Source organism: Drosophila tropicalis, unplaced genomic scaffold (genome assembly GCF_018151085.1).
Source record: "Drosophila tropicalis isolate 14030-0801.00 unplaced genomic scaffold, ASM1815108v1 contig_158, whole genome shotgun sequence".
NCBI lineage: Eukaryota > Metazoa > Arthropoda > Insecta > Diptera > Drosophilidae > Drosophila > Drosophila tropicalis.
This window is the reverse complement of record NW_027172602.1, coordinates 7,715,738-7,728,693: the sequence shown is the minus strand read 5'-3', so window position 1 is coordinate 7,728,693 and position 12,956 is coordinate 7,715,738. Positions and strand designations below refer to the sequence as shown.

General features: G+C 37.4%; 1 protein-coding gene across 5 annotated transcripts; it reads left to right on the top strand.

Moving 5' to 3' along the window:
* Positions 1–85: 85 nt before the first annotated feature.
* On the top strand, positions 86–12,060 carry RhoGAPp190 (Rho GTPase-activating protein 190). Of its 5 annotated transcripts, none has more exons than XM_068303666.1 (16): positions 86–222; positions 2,618–3,910; positions 3,976–4,655; positions 4,723–5,305; positions 5,369–5,547; positions 5,622–5,864; positions 5,930–5,998; positions 6,467–6,592; positions 8,167–8,211; positions 8,721–9,221; positions 9,386–9,640; positions 9,796–9,848; positions 9,923–10,322; positions 10,389–10,520; positions 10,596–10,740; positions 10,817–12,060. In XM_068303666.1, exons 2-16 carry the CDS (start codon positions 2,628–2,630, stop codon positions 11,013–11,015), a joined length of 4,893 nt encoding a protein of 1,630 aa, XP_068159767.1. In that variant the 5' UTR covers positions 86–222; positions 2,618–2,627; the 3' UTR covers positions 11,016–12,060. The 5 variants fall into 5 exon arrangements, with proteins under 5 accessions (XP_068159767.1, XP_068159766.1, XP_068159768.1 ...); XM_068303665.1 differs by having other exon boundaries at positions 9,386–9,649; XM_068303667.1 differs by lacking the exon at positions 6,467–6,592 and having other exon boundaries at positions 9,386–9,649.
* The last annotated feature ends 896 nt before the right edge of the window (positions 12,061–12,956 follow it).

The window sequence follows — 12,956 nt, the reverse complement described above, 5'->3', positions numbered from 1 at the left end:
GTAGGGTTGCCAACCGATTGAGAGCCATTCTTGGCCATGGCATGGTCTATCGATGACGATAGCCGAGCATATCGATACCCATCCATTTGGGAGTCGGAGTACGCTATATGCATTTTTTGTTGTTACCACAAAGCTCAGCTCTCGGATGTGGAAAATAAAATTAGTGTTGGTGTAATTGTTTATAAACATTTTGGAGCTGAAGCTATTGCAAGTGCAATAATTGTGAGTTGGCCAAATCACGGTGTAAATGTATTTTTCATTTATGTGAAAATTTAACTTTGTGTTTAACGACGATGCTCTGTCTCTCTACTTCTGCTGGTGCTGCTGCTGCTGGCTGATTCGTAATTGTCTTCTTGTATACGTCTCTCTCGTGCTCTCTCGCTTGCTCCACCAACCAGCCAGCTATCCTAAGTCTGTGTGAGCGACAGAGAAAGATGCGGCAACAGTGTTTTTTGTTTTATGTTTTTTTGTTTTTGTGTAATGAATTTGCTGGACTGGAAGACAAACCAAACTAAATGAAATGGAAAAGAAGTGAAATAACTTAGAATTGTTATTGCTCGCATACACCCCCCTCAAAAGCTGCCGCCCACCATTCCTCCTTTCGCTCCACCTTGTATGTTGTATATTATCCTATCCTAGTTGTATATCAGCTAGCTGTAGCTGCACTTTCCAAGACAAAAAGCAACAACAACAAACAAGCCCGGGAATGTAGACACAAATACACACATACACTCACGCATCACGAGCATACACATACATACATACAAATGTATTCACATATACATATGTTAATGTATGTATGTACATACATGAGTGCATACATATGAACATTGGACAGGAAATCTGTTCTGGAGGCTGAGGCCTGCAGTTCTCCAATTTCGATTTCGATTCTGCGTAATGCACTTGCAACACACACACACACACACACATACACAGGCACGTGGAGGAGGGTTTTCGCTTTTTGCTGCCGGAAAACTCAATTAAAGTTTTCGAGTAGATGGGGAGTTCAGTGCAGGAGAAGTGGGTAGATATGCAAAAGCCTAGAGTGCTTTTATTGGAGTGTCCGTCTGTCCATAGTACACACCCACAATTATTTTTATTTACCCCCTACCCCATCTGTACTACCTCTCCATACATAGTCTATTTCCATTCAGAAGTTCCATAGTTGTCCAGTTTTAGAGAGCGAGATAAAGAGACGTGTGTGTGAACGACCGAGAGCGAGAGAGAGCATGGTTTGAGCAGGATAAGAGCAACAACAAATTGCAGTGACAGTGAAAACAACAACAACAACAACAAACATCCACCCACATATCCAGCAGCAAGCAGCAGCAGCTCTCTCTTTAAGAGCGCTTTTCTCTCTCTCACTCTCTCTCGCTCGCTCGCTCTCGGTGGTGTGTGCTGTTGTTTGTTGCGCTCGCTCGCTCTCCCTTTCTGTTTGTCTTGCGCCGTTCGTTTGTCGTTGCCGTCGTCGTTGTTGTTGTCCGTTTGCAGTCAGGAGGCAGGCAGGCAGCGCCGCGGCAGCAGCAGCCGAAGAAGAAGAAGCACCGGAGTTACAAAAAGGATTTGTTGCAGACACAATTTGTTAGAAAATGTTGTAAAAGAAAATATAGCTAGAACGAAAAGCGAAAAAATATAAAACAAATAAAACTTGCGAAACATAAAAGGTAGTTAAATATTTCAATGAAACATTTAACAAATCTGATGAAATTCACCAAAACCGAAATCGAAGAAAAAATCCTTGGCAAAAAATTTTCTTTGCGCCGGCACAAAAAAAAAGTAGCGACGAAAAAAAAAACCGTTTGTCACCACAGGCAGCAGCAGCCCAGCGCACGCTCTCTGGGAGATGGAGATGATATTGCGGGGGCTCATCCGTTGTGGATGTATCCCGTAACTGCGTAGTTGAAAATGCCTTGTAAAAGAAAGAGCCGAGGGAATAATCCAACACAAAAAAAAAAAAAAAAAAAAGAAAACTGATGACAAGCTAAAGTGATGCAGGAAAAAATGATCAGACAGATGAATCAAACTATATATTATATATATAAATAGATAAACCAGTCTTACAATTAGATGACAAACAATAACTAACTCTCTTTCTCTGTCTAACGTGGTGCTCACTCTCTCGGCATAAACCTTACTTAAGCAGTGTCACTAGCTCAACACATGGATGTTAAAAAAGAAAGCAAACACTTAAAAAAATAAAAATATTAAATACATGCCGACAAGGAACAGGACTCTAAAAACCCGAAACAGACGTTACAACCAAAGTTCCTAAGTGATAAATATATACTTGTCTATATTTGTATAATCAAACAAGTCTCAAGGTAACCGTGTAAAAGATTAGAGATATAAAACAGGTTCCAAGAGATGACACATGAAGTTATAGAAAATCTATATAAACATCTCTATTCCATTCCTAGAGAAAGGTTTTCTTATCAAACATATGGCTAAATAATAAAGATTAAAGATTGCAAGGAGTTTTCAAAGATCTATAGGAAGGACCTCTAAGTCCAATGGCATAAAGAAAAAGAGAGAGAGAGGGAGAATTATTGTTAATCTACATTATTTTTATTATTAAAATTTGATTTAATAATTATGTTTTTTTTCTCCTTCTCGCCAGGTGCGTCAAGATGCGTCAGTTTAACATCTCGGTCATTGGACTATCCGGGACCGAAAAGGATCGCGGTCAGGTCGGCGTGGGCAAGTCATGCCTGTGCAACAGATTCATGCGCCCCATGGCCGATGATTATTTCATCGATCACATATCAGTGCTCAGCCAGAGTGATTTCAGCGGTCGCATAGTGAACAATGATCATTTTCTGTATTGGGGCGAGGTGCGCAAAACCACCGAGGAGGGTGTCGAATATAATTTCAATATCATAGAGCAGACCGAATTCATGGACGATTCCACATTCCAAGCCTTTAAAGTGGGCAAAATGGATCCATATCTAAAGCGTTGCACATCCACCAAAGTCTTCTCCGCAGAGAAACTCATGTATATATGCAAGAATCAGTTGGGAATCGAGAAGGAATATGAACAGAAAGTAATGCCAGATGGACGACTTAGCATTGATGGCTTTGTGGTTGTCTTCGATGTGAGTCCAGTGCCAAATCGAAGTGTGGAGAAGCAAGTGGAGTTTGTCCAAAATGTCATAGCGACTATAATAAAGAATAAGAAGCCATTGGTTCTGGTTACTACCAAAAATGACGACGCCTACGAGCTGTATGTACGCGAGGCGGAGAAAATCAGCCAACGGAAGGACTATAAGAGCACAGTGCAGCTAATCGAGACATCTGCTCACGAGAGCATCAACATTGATCTGGCCTTCCTTATGCTGGCCCAGATGATTGACAAGGTTAAGAATCGTGTCAAAATCATTTCATATCAGGAGTCAGCCAAGTCACGAAAGGAGCTACTCGACACTCGATCCGAGGCTGTGACGCGTCTGATTCGTAATCAAATCACCGACTATCATATACTATGGTCGCAGGGCTCCAAAATGCTTTCCCAATACCGCGAATGGAATGAGTTTTTGAATATTTTTGGTAATGAGGCGGGCCAGAAACTGTTTCGTCGCCACATGAAGAAGCTACGTGATGATCATCTTAACAAGAAATTACATCAGTATTTGGATAAATTTGCCTTGGCCCTGGAGTACATGCTGCCGGACATTAGTGCATTGAATATCAGCGATGACGATGCCTGGGAATGTGCTCGAAATTATTTGCAAAACCATATTGAGTTCGAGCAATACTTTTTCGAGTGCCCGCAAGCCTCATGGACCGAACTGATCGATATGGATGAGGCGGAGGATGAGACACGCATTCCCTTCGATGTTTTGGAAACTTCCGAATCGGAGACAGTATTTCGTAATTACTTGAATTCCGTTCAACAGGACAAGAAGAAGATTGGGTAAGAAAATATTTAAATAAATATACAAATATAGTTTTCCCATTATTACTTTGTTCATTTTCTAGTTGGAAGCAACAATTCAAGATGCTATTGGAGGAATCCGGTTTTGTTACACCTGGCAAACAGTTATCCGAGGTCCGTGTGCTCTTCATGGGACGCGAGTGTTTTGAGGCATTGTCCGAGCATGATTGCCAGCAGATCTATGATATTCATCAGGATGAGATTATTGAGAAGAGTAAACAAAATTTTGTGGAACTGCTGCTGGAGCATGCCCAATACTTCCTGCAGTTTAAGAATGTTGATATTATCACCCAGGAAGATGTGCGACAAATTACAGATGTCATACAAGAGGACTCACGTTACAAAATGCTTGATCGCCTCGATCAGGAGCGACGTGTCATATTATTGCAGCACCTGCGCTTCATCCATTGTCCCATACGTGATCATTGTCCGTTTTTCAATAACTGTGTGGACAGTTTAATTGAAGAGGTGCTCTCTGATAAATCGGCCAGCAATCATAAGTCGCAGGGCGGTGGTTGGAAGACCACCGGAAATGGTAGCGATCGAACGCTCAATTTACTTATTGTAGGATCAGAGCATTTGGCAAGTGACCTGCTTAACGACATACGAATATGCACGGGGAGCAAGGGTGAATATATCTATGAGAATCAGACGTATTATCTCAACTATCGCATAGCCAATGGTGATATGGAAGCCTTTAAGGCCATCGATGTCTCCTCAAGCGGTAAGTTGCATTTTGTGTGTACAAATCAAAGAATTTCAATCTAATTTCCTAATTTATTATGTATTAGGTTTGATTTGTGTGTACTCGAATCAGCAATCGTTTGAAACCCTCAAAGATAATCTTGAACGTACATTACTCTGCAATCTGGAGCTAGAGGATAAATTTGAAAATTTACCAATTGTCCTGGTTTATCAGCCGCAAGATCTCAAAGAGAACGAAGTGGAATATCTGCGAAGCGAAGGCATGCGTCTATCAGAGATGTTGCATTGTGATTTCATTGATCATACACAGAATCATCAGAAATATGTCTATGATATACTCAATATTGTAATACTCTCACTCAAGCTAACCGAAATGAAAAGCTATGAGCCATATCCATCCAATCATACCGATTTGCGTATTCTGTGCTGCATCTTCTGTGGCGATCAATATGATATTGAGAACATTGTCCAGCCCCTGGTGGCCGAATCGATGATGGTTAAGGCCAATGAACATTCAATTATAATTGATGTATTCATTGGCGATGCGAAACGAAGGGTAGAGTTTATATTATCATCATATCATGGCACCAATCAGTATCGAGATGAGCTAATACATGGCTACATCTATTTCTATTCGGCTAAACGTCGATCCTCATTGGCCAATCTCAGGTGAGTTGACATTCAATAATTATTTCGTTAATTGAAATTTATACTGTTTCTTCTTCGATTTAGCATTCTTGCTGCCCAGAATGCCAACATTCCATTACAGATCATTGCGGTCACAGAGAGCGGAGGTGTCAATGCCTTCTTCAATAGCGATATTTGCCAATTTCTTATCACCGAAGGCAATGCTCTGGCTGATCGTTTCAAGGGCAGTTTTATGACCTTCTCGGCCGATCAGTATATTAAATGTAAGTAATAAAAACGAAGTTATAAAGTTACTATATTTGTGATAATATATGTATATATTTATGAAAATTTTTAGTTGCATTCTATAATCCATTCCTGAAAACCGCCTGGGATAACAAATATGAGGTGGAGAATCTACATGTCGAAGAGTCAATTACTTTAGATTCAGGAGAAGGTACGCTTGAGAATTCAGTTAATCAAATGCCACGCCCACCGCCACGCCATGAGAGCTATATGCTATCGAATACATTGGGTACCGATGGTTCGGGCAGCGAAAACTACGAAATGCTTCCTACACGATCTCTTAACTCATTAAATGGTATGCCTAATAATATCTCCTCTATATTTATCATTCCTAATTTTGTATTTCTATTCAATTTATAGAAGAAAGAGATATATCCTTAGATGAAATCTATGATGACAACAACGAAAAACCCAAACACCTGCATCAAAGTGAGTTCCTTAGTAGCCATTAAAAACAAAAGTAAAAAAAGAAAACAAACAAAACATTCAATTCAAACAACAAACCCCTCAAAAACTTGACAAATAACAATTCCGAATTAAATAACTTCCAAAATATACTTATATAAACTTACATACATACATATATATATATATTAATATTACAATTAACAATATATATTTCTAATCATACTGTGCGCTCTCATCTCATCAACTCATATTATCATCATCAGATTCAAACCCAAACTCATCTCATCCCTTTCAACTCATATTCAAATCCATATATATATATATATATATATATACTCTATAATGATTATTATTATTAACGATTAACCATAACAATAATTTTTTTTATCGATTTATCTCTGTGTGTGTATTTGTTGTTGTCATTTTGGCTATTGCAAACCAATTGTTATTATCAAACAAAAAAACAAAAATCAAAATCGAAAAAAAAAGGATTCCAGATATTCCCTCCTCCAACAACTCCTCCAGAGCCAGCCCCTCCAGATCATCAGCTCATTACATGCACATATAAGAGTCAATTCGTTTCGGCTTCAGAATCAAGTTTGGAAGAAATAACATGTAATCTAACTATTTTGAATATATTTTTTCTATAATTCCCGTTATCCGTTATATCAAAAACACATATATTCTCTTTTTTAGACCATTTTGTTTCTTATTACACATTATACATCCATATATACACACACCCACCCACACACACACACACACACACAATTCGTCCTCATTATCTATTGGCCTTAAGAAAGGACATTTTGCCACATTGAGTGTGAAATAATCTTGCAGATATCCACAGAACCAAATGATTTCACTTTGAAATCACAAACTTATTGTCAAGTCAAGATGTTTTGTAATCCATTCTTGGTCAGCGTGAGAAACCGTCGGTCTGTTCGAATCACCTTTGTGCCCTTAATGTTCGAAACTGAAATAAAACTTGGTTTTCACGGCTTTTATCAATAAGAACTTAAGATCAAGTTAGACAAGTTGACCGTTTGGACCACATATAGAAAAATCGATCTTAAAAGAATAATTTATTGAGAAATATAATCTCAGATATGTAGATATAGAGAAAATTCTTTTAGCTTAGGAAGGAAATCTTCTAAAATGTGAGAAATCTTTCAAAAACGAAACTTTTTCGAAGGAATTACAGATTTGAAAATGGCATTTGGAATGCCAAAGAATAAAAGACATTCGTCATGGGTAAAACCCAAAAATGTTCTAAAAATTATTAAGATTTCTTCTATCTAAAACCGCAGTAAACTCCTTGTGTCTACTCGATTACTTTAGGGTATAATTTTTGTCCGATTCTAATTAATAAATTTTCTCGTCATAGAGAATTGGTTCTAATCTGCTAGACAATTTCCTCGCAGCATTTTCCTAACAACTAACACCCACACCCCCCGCCAGTCCGTCCCATATGGTCATTAAATTTGTTTTTAATCATTTCTCCTGACCTGCCACCACCACCACGCCCACTGTCCACTGTCCAACGCCCACCACAACCGCTACTAGTCTCCCACATGTTGAATGTTGTTGTGTGTCCTCTGTTTACTCTCTCTCTCTCTCACTCTCTGTCTGTCTCTGTTTCTCTTTTGGAGCCTCATAATCTGTTTTTTTTTTCTTGTGTGTTAATTTGTGTTCATTCTGATTTTGATTTATTGATTTTGTGTGTTTTATAAAAGAAAAAGCAAAAACCAATAACAAAACCAACATTCCATGTACATAATACATACAAACATTTTACATCAATACATATATAGAAGATTTTAATATTTTATATGTACATATATATATTATATTATGTACATAGTGTATCCTTTTTAAACCTTTCTCATCGATTGGAACCGCATCGAGATTTAAAAAAAAAAGCTCTTTCGTTTTTTGTCGCTGTTTTTTGTCTGTCTCCCCATTTTTTCTCTATCTCCACGCTCACTTTCTCACTGTCTCTCTCTCTCTGTTCTCTGTTTCTTCTTGCTTAGTTTGTTGCTCATTTAAAACTTGAAAACGTTTTTTTGGTTTTTCGGTTTTGACGAATTGTTGTTGTTGCGAATATCTGACGGATTGTTTATTGTATTTCATTTCTGTGTGTTTGTTTGTTCTTTCTTTACTTTTTTCCTCATGCATTTCATAAGCAGCGGATGTCAGCGGGTCCAAGGATTCATTGGCCACCCATGATGCAGGTTAACAACCACTTTCTCTCTCTCTCTATCTCTCTCTCGCGCGCACACTTTCTCTCTACTCTATCTCTCTGTCTCTCTCTCGATCTTCTCCTGTCTCTCTCTCTCACCTATTTTCCGCCTAGCTATCTATAGTTCTATCTATATAACACCTTTTATACATATATATATAACCCCAGTAGCTTCATTAATCCCAGCACGATCCGTAGCCTATCCATAATATATATATGAAAAAAAAAAAATGAAAAATTAACAAAATAACACAAATTCAATCCAAAGTTAATGCCTTCATTTCTATTCCCCTTCCAAGCTTTCCGTCCTTTTATATGTTTTAGTTTCGAAAAGAAGATTAATTCCTTCCAGTTAGGAATCAGTTTCGTTTTTAAGTTCCTGTATTATATTCCACATGTAAATACTACATATTAGTACATATTAGTTTGTAGTCACTGTAGTTGTCGTAATGGCAAGTGAAGGCAAGGATTGTAACAATAATACGGATTTGGATCTTACAGAATGGCTGGAGGACAAGAGTGATGCCCGCCGGAATATGAATAAGAATTCGATATGGAACAATTTCAGTGGATCGGCAACCAATACACATGCCTACACCACTGGACGGCGGCACATTGACTCAAATTTAAATCGGATACGTCCAAAGGGTCCCAGTCAAACGTTGAAGGTGGGTGAGGCGCCCAGTCGAAACTGTCCAGCCATGAGCTCTTCAACATTCACGCTACCCACACAGCAACCCGGCAAGCTGAATATGAAGAACTTCCAATTGGTTAGCGATGCGGTGGCCAAAATGAATTTCACTGGCAGCGGCAGTGGTAGCATGGCTGAATCCTATCTGGGTGGTTGTGATGTTGGTGTTACTGGTGGTAGCGGTGTCGGCATCGGTGGTGGTCCCATTCCCATTGATAAAGATGCCAAGCGCTATGATCATGCCCAGTTAGATGGTGAAGATGAGGATTCCGAGGAATTGGCCGAGTATGAGCAAATTTATGAAAATGAAGGTAAAAACAATAGTCAATAAGATAGATACCACAATAGATTGAGATAGATATCTAGAGAGAAATGGAGAGAAATTGTAGAAGAAGAAATCGAGAGAGAGATAGAGAGAGATCCATTAACCATTATTCGTTTCTTTATATATGTATATTTTCTTATCCAATTGCAGACTGCACGGAATCAGATAGTTGCGCCAGCTCTACAGAGCGTCGGGTACGCCAACAGAATGCCTATTACAAGGCCAACAAAAAGGCGGCCACCACCAAGAAGAACAAGAAAAAGAAAGTGGCCATTCCCGTCCAGACACCGCGTGTTCCACCATTCGGATCGTATGTTAGTCCACCAGAAATCCCATTGCACTATCAACGTATGGCCGGTGCCGGCGGTGTTGGTGTTAATGTTATAGGTGGACCCGGAGGAGCAGGTGAGAAAAGTATGTGTCGTGTTTGTCCAGAATCCATCCCCACTACCTGCAATTCTCCAAATCTCCCAATTTCATTGTCTGTAGTTAGTTTCTTTTCTTTTATTTCTTTCTATTAAAATTTTGTAATTTTTTACTAATTATTATTAAATCTATAGAAAAATCTGAGGCTGGCGTTTCAGAGTTTATGAAAAGCGATAAATCACCCGAGGTAAGTGAGATTATAATTATAATCCTGCTCAGTGTCCTGCAGACAATATTTATGTATGCTCATTCGTTTCCTAGTATTCTATGGTGCCCGATTTGACAAATGCTGGCATCTTTGGAGCTGAAAATTTACCCGAATTCAATATGAATGCCAAATGTTTGAAAGACTTTGAGAAGCTTGAAAAACGGCGCATTAAAGAGGAGACAGCACGGCTGCGTAAATTGCAGGAAAAGGAAAAGGAGCAGGAGAAGAAACTGAAGCGTAAACTGAAGCAACAAAATGCCAAGGGTATAACCGAGACAACGGAGGCACAATTTGGCAAATTGATGATATGCTCCGAAAAGGATGATAATATACCAATATTCCTAATCAAATGTGTTGAATTCATTGAGAAGGAAGGACTCGATTCGGAGGGTATATATCGTGTGCCCGGTAGTCGAGCGCATGTCGATATGCTATTTCAGAGATTCGAAGAAGGTGAGCCCCTATATACATACACATACATATGTAGATCATTAATCAATATACCATCTTATATGAAAGATCCTAATACTGTAATTGATGTGCTGGATATACCGGTGAATGCTGTGGCCACAGCACTCAAGGACTTCTTTTCAAAACGATTGCCGCCATTGTTCAGCAAGGATATTATCAAAGAGCTGGAGGAAATTGCTGGTAATGCGAATTGAATTGATCTTTTTCTTTCCAAAGAGATTCTAAAGGATCTTTCGTTTTGTATTTCTCTTGCAGGATCGCGGGGTGTTGGTTCTTCTAAGCTTAATGTCGAGGTTAAAACCGATCGCAGTTGCCGTTTGATAGCTTTAAAATCATTGCTCCAAAAATTACCACCCATTAATTTTGCCATACTCAAATATATATTCCAACATTTTGTGCAGTAAGTAGAATCTCAAAACCAGTTAACCGACCGGCAATTGGCAATCCTTTTGTTTTTTTTTTTTTTTTTTTTGTAGTGTATCGGACAACTCGAAACTGAATAGCATGGATAGCAAAAATTTGGCCATTTGCTGGTGGCCGACATTGATACCAATCGATTTCACCGATATGGGACATTTCGAGCAACTGCGTCCCTATCTGGAAGATATTGTTCAAACAATGATTGATCAGTTTCCCTATCTATTTTGCGGCAAGGATGCTTTTGTTATGGTTTAAAAATAATTTTAAATTAGATTTAAAAAAAACACAAACGAGATAGTTAGATTCAATACAAGAATAATAGAGATTGAGAGAGCAAAAGAGAGTAAAAGTGCAGAAATATGTGAGTGAGAGTAAGCAAGAGAGAGAGAGAGAGAGAGAGAGAGAGACAGAGATATCACTTTAGAAGCAGCTCAAGAAATTATATAGAAGCCGAAACCCAACGATGATGACAACTAATGATCCCAAGCAAGAAGAAAGGATCATTGCAGTATGAAAAGAAGATCATGCATATATATATATATATAGCTCTATATCTATGTGTGTGTATATATACTATATAGAGAGAGTCTGATCGATGCAAGTATATATATATATATGTATACATATACGGTATGTGTGTGTGTAAAGTATTTCCACAATGAAAACAAGAGCGAAAAAGCTAAAAACAACAACAAAAAAGAAAAAAAAAGAAAACTTAGTTAAGTAGGGTATATTTATTTTTTTATATGTATATGTATGTATGTATGTATATCGCGATATATCTTCTATATATATATATATATATGTATATATATATATATATATATATATACCTATATTTTGTATTAATGGCTTTGTTGTGTTTCCGTGATATATGTAAACGCAGTGTATTATTATGGTATGCGTGTCTGTGTCTGTGCGTGTGCGTGTGTGTGTGTCTGCCCTTGATGTCAGGTTATATTGTCCTTCCTTTTTACCTAGATGCATTTCTTCCCTCCTCGTTCTAACTTTGATGACTTTTTAGATTCTTGGGCATTATGTTTGTGTATGTATTGTGTGTGTGTGTCTGTGTGTGGCTGTATGTGTGTGTCTGTGGAGTAGTTGTTGGCTAAATAGAAGGACAACGCACAAAAGTGAAACAAATTTTGAGTTTCTTTTTCATATATATATACATACATACAATATAAATGTCGATTGAAAACTTTCAAAGTAAACTAAATGTGCAGCTTAAATTAGTGATGAGGGACGCATAGAATAAATAAACTTAAATACAAGATATCTATCCGATAGATATATACTACATATTCAATAGAATATCAATAATTGGTCAAATTGTGCTTGTGCCGCAGAGAAAAGAAGAGAAGAGAACAGAAGGGGCTATACTCCGATCATAGTATAATTATATATGTATGTATGCTCGATCAAAAAGTGTGAATGCTTTCTATCAGCTCTACTTTCATATATCTATATATATGTATACATATATTTATTAGTTGAATGTGTAACATAAAACTCCTACTATAGGGAAAAATGTGTCAAGAAATGAGTCTTGTTCGTACTACTTATCAAAATCTTAGTGCTTATACATAGCAACATGTACTATGTGGTACCATGTACTAACTCAAATGAAAACAAAATGCTTTTTATACAAATTCAAGATCCCTTTCCTATCTGTTTGATTGCCGTGAAACTTTATTGTATGTTTGTTTGTATGCGTGTGTATCTGTGCGACTGTCCTTTCTGTGTGAGTGTGTAATCTAAGAATATATGGATATAGTAAATATATATGCATATATATATATATATATATATTAAATCGCACATAAACCCGGCACCTGTATCCTGTAAAACCCTCGTTGCCCGTTCTCCCTAATTGTCTAATGATATACATAACTATGATATGAGTTTTGCGTTCGAACTTTTGGCTAAGTGTATGCGTGTATGTATGTGTTTTTGTATGTGCTAATACTAATAACAATTTCTAAATATGCATATATACATATATGTATATATATATGTATGTATTTGTATATACATATATATATATATATATATTTTAATTAAAAAAGGAAAACGAAACAAAAAAAAATGATAGACAACTTAAGCCTAAGTGTTATTTCTTGTAATTGAACATTAATTTTTTACTTATATATACATATACATATATACATGTGCGTATATACATATGTATATATA

Excerpts from the sequence above, each read along its gene's own strand:
- RhoGAPp190 (XM_068303665.1), top strand. The coding sequence starts at position 2,628 with ATGCGTCAGTTTAACATCTCGGTCATTGGACTATCCGGGACCGAAAAG. Across the intron at positions 4,656-4,722 it reads CATCGATGTCTCCTCAAGCG|GTTTGATTTGTGTGTACTCG; the intron begins GTAAGTTGCATT and ends ATTATGTATTAG. Across the intron at positions 5,306-5,368 it reads TCCTCATTGGCCAATCTCAG|CATTCTTGCTGCCCAGAATG; the intron begins GTGAGTTGACAT and ends TCTTCGATTTAG.